Raw genomic sequence first — 6,000 nt, 5'->3', positions numbered from 1 at the left:
CAAAGACGCAACCTGACGCAAAGAACACAATAAAAAAGAGGTTTGATTCTTAACATGACTGAACCGGCGGATGCGGACTGTGCGTCAGGTGCCTTGGGTCAGGGGACCCCCTCCTCCAGTGGCAGCGGCGGGGGGTCCAGCAGACTAAGTCTGACCGCCAGCAGAACGCTCCCAGGCCGGCCCAAAGGGCTGTCCCCTCCTCCCCCCTCCCCTGGAAGACTGACCTCTTTGACTCTGAGGTCCAGGGACTTGACTAGGCTTCAAAAAGCCAAAGGTAATACCATAGATTGCCTACTTTGGGCAAAAATATTAATACAATGAATGCAATACAGTCAGAAAGACAATTTTTCATCTTTCAGGAGGTAAATATCACTACTCCCATAGACAGGTGACAGCCCCCCCCCCCTCTTTACTGCCATTCACCCCCCCCCCCCCTTTCTACTCTGTACTTATAATGTGATCATTAACAGGTGAGGCAACTGGTGACCTGAGCCATCATAATCAGGATTCGGTTATATTTGCATTGAATGAAAGCACTGCATAATTATATTATAGGCCTATGCATTTTAACCATGTGAAAGAATGCGGTTCTATTTGCATATACATAATCATTTTATGTAGAAAAACTCCACTCTGTAAGTCAGCGTCACATGTTGAATGTGTCTTTTATTTGAAAACATTTACAGGTTACTATGTGCATAAAAAAGGAACAGATGTTATAGCTACAGAGCATAACCTCATGTCAGCTTTAACTATGCAGAAAAGTACTAGTGTTGTGTAAAATAAATGATTTTTTTTGTTTGTTTGATTACATTATCTTTGTTAATTATGTTGAATTCATGTCAAAATGAAAATTTCCTCCCAGTAATAGCACAGAATGGATCAGGGTGGGACATGGCTGACCCTAGATCTGTGGTCTGGTCAAAGGCAGTGTCTAACTGGACCGAGACTGGATGTCCTCCAATGACTCCACCCCTTCTAATTTAGGTTCCTCCTCCATTTTTTTATTTTTTATTTGAGTGTTTTTTGTGGATGTGAGAGAGTCCTTCTGCATCAACTCTTTTGCCAGGATGTTGGTCACTGCACGACCAGCTGGTTTGAAACTGAAAGCAGTGCCAGACTGCAGTGCCTCCAAGAGGCCATCCATGATACCAGTTTCATCACCCTCTACGTTGACGTTAAGGAGCTGACTCTTCTTGGGTTTCTTCCTCATCTTATTTTCATACTTCTCTCTGGCCAGCTTGATCTTCTCCTCAGATTCACTTCTCTTCTGATTCTCCATCACAGCTTGCTGAAACATGTTCTTGAAGGTGTTGAGGTCTCCAAAGAACTCCTCAACAGAGATCTTCCGTGGGTCAAAGACAAAGTACACTCCCAGGTCACTGTACTGCTTCTCCATGTTTTTATGCATAAGGTCCAGCTTCTCGTACTGCTCACGGGCGCTGCCCACGAAGCTGAACATCTTCTCCACAAACAGGTCCCTGTCACTCTGCGGAGGAGGAAAGGTTTCTAGGTCTTTCTCCATGTTCTTGATCTGACATCCCATCTGGTCCAGGTTCTTCCGAAGCATCTCTGCCGACACTCTGCTGGCCTTCTCTATGTGGATCAGCTCCTTAGGGTAGAGCAGGGCCCTAACGACGTTAGGGTACTGCTCCCGACACACGTCAGCCAGGAAGTGGAGCAGCGTCTGCTTCTGGTCAACTGACTTGGTGTCACGCAGCTTGCAGAGGTAGGATATGGTGAACCCGAAGGCCTTGGCGTTGCGGGTGCCGGCGTTCATGTAGTTTCCCATCAGCAGGATGATCTGCAGCAGCTGGGAAAAGTTCTGGCTCTTCCTCAGCTCCTCACAGGCCGCTGTCACAGATACCACGTCTGACTTGATGTTCTTCAGCTGCACGTCAAACTGCAGCTTGAACAGGATGGCCTGGAGGCGGGGCTTCAGACGCTTCACACTGGACAAAACCACTCCAAACTGTTCGGCTTCAGCAAGGTCGTCATACTGATCCTTCATCTCCGCCAGGACATTCAGCTGTTCCTGTTCCGGTAGAAGTTTGATCAGGTTCTGCAGTATGGACTCAGTCAGAACCTTCTCATTGACCTCCAAGATGAAACTTTTGATTTCTTCAAAGAGTACACGGAATGAACCCAGGAAGATAGAGAGGTTCTGGGAAGACTTGGAGTCCAGCACCTTCAACTCCTTTACTTTCTTCTGTGTTAGTTTCTTGTCCTCTCCACCATTCTGCTGATTTTTGGCTTGGAAAGTCTTGGCCTGCGAGAAGGCAAGGGTCAATTTGGCAAAGAGCTCGTTGTTTTCAAATTGCTCCTCTTTGACGTTGGTCCAAAAACTCTTCTCTGATAGATCCTCTGGTCCAAGCTTTCTCCAGTTGGCTCTCTTCAGCGGCACCTCAGGCTTGTACTCCTTCTTAGCCTTGAGGCCGAAGGGGAGTGGCAGGGGAGCAGGGGCTGTCCAGGCACTCATGCCAGGCAGAGGAGGTGGTGGAAGGCCTGGACCGCCAGGAAGTGGTGGTAGGGGAAGTGGGGGAGGCACACCCGTTTGCACCCCGGGGGTTGGCACAGGAATGTTAATGACAACTTTGGTCTTGGCCTCTTCCAGATCTTTAGATAGCTTCTCAATCTGCTCATACAGTGTGCTAAGCTGTTGCTGCAGTCCCTGGTTCTCTCTGTCTGTGTCCTGCTTGGTAGAGGCCAGCTGTTCCTTCTCCTGGCTGAGCTCCAGCAGATGCTGCTCATAGTCTCCCTTCAGCTTCTTCCACTCTACCTGCAGCTTGTGGTGTGCCTTCAGCTCCGCCTCCGCCTTCTTCTCCAGTTCCTTGGCCTTGGCTTTGAGTTCATCAGAGTCCTCCTCTGCCTGCTCATCAAACATATTGAGCTGCACCCTCAGTTCTTCGTTGTCGATCATCCTCACCTCCTCCGTCAACTGGTCTTTGAGTCCCAGTCTCATCAGTTCAGAGCGGATGTGGATCCTGAAGTCTGGCCCCTCTCCTCGACTGATCAGAGCATTGATGAGAGTAATGCAGCCGGCCTTTAGAGCAATGTTTGGTGTATTCATACCAGTCAGAAGAGGCTGAAACCTCTCAATGTCCCGTTTCTCTGCCTCCACTGTTATGGCCTCCAGAACACGTTTGTGAAGGTTGTCTGAGTGATCTAAGATGGAGATGGCGGAGAGCAGCTTGACGGCGTCCAACATCACGACGGGTATCCTGGGGTTGATGGCTCGCACCAGCAGAGGAATCCCCTCAGCCGAATCCAGCATGGATTTCAGTCCATACTTATTATTCATGAAAGCTTTGAGACAACGGATGATCTCATGTTGACACTTTACTCCAATGTCGGGGTACTCAACTCGTTCCTCTTGCAGTGTCCTCAGCAGGCTGAGCAGCAGGGCAAGGCCCTCATCTCCAAAATTCTGCACCCAGCTGACAGGGTTGGTATTGAGTGAGACTCGTAGCGACTCCAGACAGCCCAGCAGTTGTTTGTCTAGGATATCGGACTTCAACTCCTGGATGTACACGTACACCATGGCTGACTTGGTGCCCTCCTTCTGGTTCTGACCAGCTTTGGAGGTGTACAGGTACTGGGAGACAATCTCTCGCTTAATGGTGATGTCTTTAGCTCGCAGTGGCTGCTGCTTCTCCTTGTTCAAGTTCATGTCCACCAGCATCTGTTCAAACAGCTCCAGGATGTGTCTGTCACTGTGGTAGCGCAGCATGGCACTCTGGGCGTGGAATATCTCATAGTTGTGGATCTCATAGGATGTTGAGGAGTGGTGCCTACTGGGTGAAGAGACCATCTTCTTGTCCTTCATCTCCATGATGGTGAAACGCTCCAGCTCGTCAGGAACCACTCAAGTAGAGTCAGGTTATAAACCTAAAAAAGTGAACACAAACAACAGCACAACGACAAATTACTGACATGAAATATAAACACAACTATAAACCATATCAGAAATATATATATTTATTGTCGTGTAAACACGCTCTCAATTCTTACCGTCAGTCTCTCGGAGCTCGCAATGGAAAATGACGAACGCAGCAATAACACCCTGGTAACTAGTATCACTGGTGCATCTGTAGAACACTTTGTCCTGATAGTGAGCATCCACTCCATTTATATCGGTTTGGTCTACCCATGTGGGTGTAAGCTTCTGTTGATTAAATCATGTGACTTGTGTATTGTGTTAAATGTGGAAACACAGGCTTTAGCACTGTTCTAAACAGTAGCCACTGTACCCCAGCTCCTCATCTGACCTAATCAATCAACATGCCCTCATGTGACACTCAGGTGACATGTGTAAAGTCCACTGCTGTGCTGTGGCTTTTAGAATTTGTATATATTTGTACCTTCGGATTACAATTTACCTTCGGACTACAACAAATAAGCAGTATTAACCTTCATATAAGCATGTATCAACCCCTAGTATAATAACTCGGCCTATCACTCCGGTATAAGATCCTAAATAAGCAGGAAATACACACATAATAATAATCACAATAATAACCGCAAACTTCAGGTGCTGGAAGGCCCTGGATAATTCTACTTTATAATTATTTGAGCACTTAGTGACAATAGCATAGATTAGAACCAGATAAACATCTATGAATTGATACTCTTATTTTGGAAGAAAAAAGAGGCCCCCACAATCAAACTCTGGCTCAACGAGATGACAGAATCTTTACATTTAGAAAGAATCAGGGGTCCTTTTGTTTTTTGCTTAAGTTTGAGTGTATTCTTTTCATTTTACCTGGTTATTTTGTGTATATGTCTGTTTGTTTTGGGGGAAAAAACGTGTATATGAACAGAAATGTATAATCCTATCATGTGCTTCACAATAAAAAATATTTGAAACAAGATAAACATCTATGTAAGTACACAAAACAAGTATTATTTTAACGGGACAATTTGATAGTGAATGTTGAAAACCGGGACATTTTTGTGTTTTAGAGATATTTGTCATGGACTTGGGAAACACAGCTTAAACCTGGGGCCAGTAAGCAAATTGGTAATGACAATGATGGCTGCCTTGAAACATAAGGGACCAGTTGTGTCATGCATGCTCTGCGCCCTATCTTGCCTTACCCCTTTTGCCTAAACGTATTAGCCATATTTTACTATTTTGAAAAACATTTTCAAATAGTTCAACTAGCCGATCTACATCGACACATTGTGAGCTTGTAGATCAGCTATTTGAACTACTGGTATTTTAAAATGTTTTTAAAAATAGTAAAAAAATGCAAAAAAAGTTTAGGGATAAGAGGTAAGGCAGATGGGCCCAAGATAGGGCCCACCAGGGCTCCCTATGTTTCCAAAGTTCTATGTTTCCTGGCTGCTATGCCCAGCTCTATATACAGTAGCACATGAGAAATACAGTATGTTACCGAGCTCTCATATGACATGGGCTATTGTGGTAACTTGTTAAAGGGTTTTCTCAATGTCTCCACATTCCAAATCAATGAAGAGAAAGATTCTCAGAAATTGCCCTCCATTCATTCCAAAAGGGGGAACCTCTAGACTTCTAGTGTACCTTACTAAGCTCCATACAGTACCTCCACCCCCCACTCACACATCCCTGCTCCTGGGGTACCAATGCACTTCAATCACACCACACCTCACTTACCTACCCCACCAATCCCCCCCTCTGCCTGGGCTCTGTCCGGCTCTGTCCGGAATTCAAAATTTACTTGAGTAAAAGTACAAAAGTATTGGTATCAAAATGTACTTAAAGTACCAAAAGTAGAAGGTACTCATTATGCAAAATGTCCCATTTCACAAGTTTTCTAATGTATAAAATGTATAGATATCTTTTGAAAATAGCAGATCTACAAGCTCACAATGTGTCGCATCGCGATGTGGTGTGAGCTTTTAGATCAGCTATTTCCAAATGGCCGAAATGTATACAGGGTTGAAGTGGTTAATGTGTGTTTTGTGATAATATAAAAAAAAAAAAAAAAAAAAAAAGAGTTACTAAAGTTTTCATATAAT

General features: G+C 45.0%; 1 protein-coding gene across 1 annotated transcript; it reads right to left on the bottom strand.

Annotated features, from left to right (window-relative positions):
- Positions 1-934: 934 nt before the first annotated feature.
- LOC308105031 (protein diaphanous homolog 1-like) lies at positions 935-3,832 on the bottom strand (the record flags this gene model as incomplete). The annotated part of the gene is made up of 1 exon (XM_080455666.1): positions 935-3,832. One exon carries the CDS (start codon positions 3,830-3,832, stop codon positions 935-937), a length of 2,898 nt encoding a protein of 965 aa, XP_080311792.1.
- Between the last annotated feature and the right edge of the window lie 2,168 nt (positions 3,833-6,000).

The sequence above is a fragment of the Gymnoscopelus braueri genome (assembly GCF_963280865.1).
Source record: "Gymnoscopelus braueri genome assembly, chromosome: 17".
In the NCBI taxonomy this organism is placed as follows: domain Eukaryota; kingdom Metazoa; phylum Chordata; class Actinopteri; order Myctophiformes; family Myctophidae; genus Gymnoscopelus; species Gymnoscopelus braueri.
Note: the sequence above shows the minus strand (reverse complement) of the source record. Positions and strands in the feature narration are given on the sequence as shown.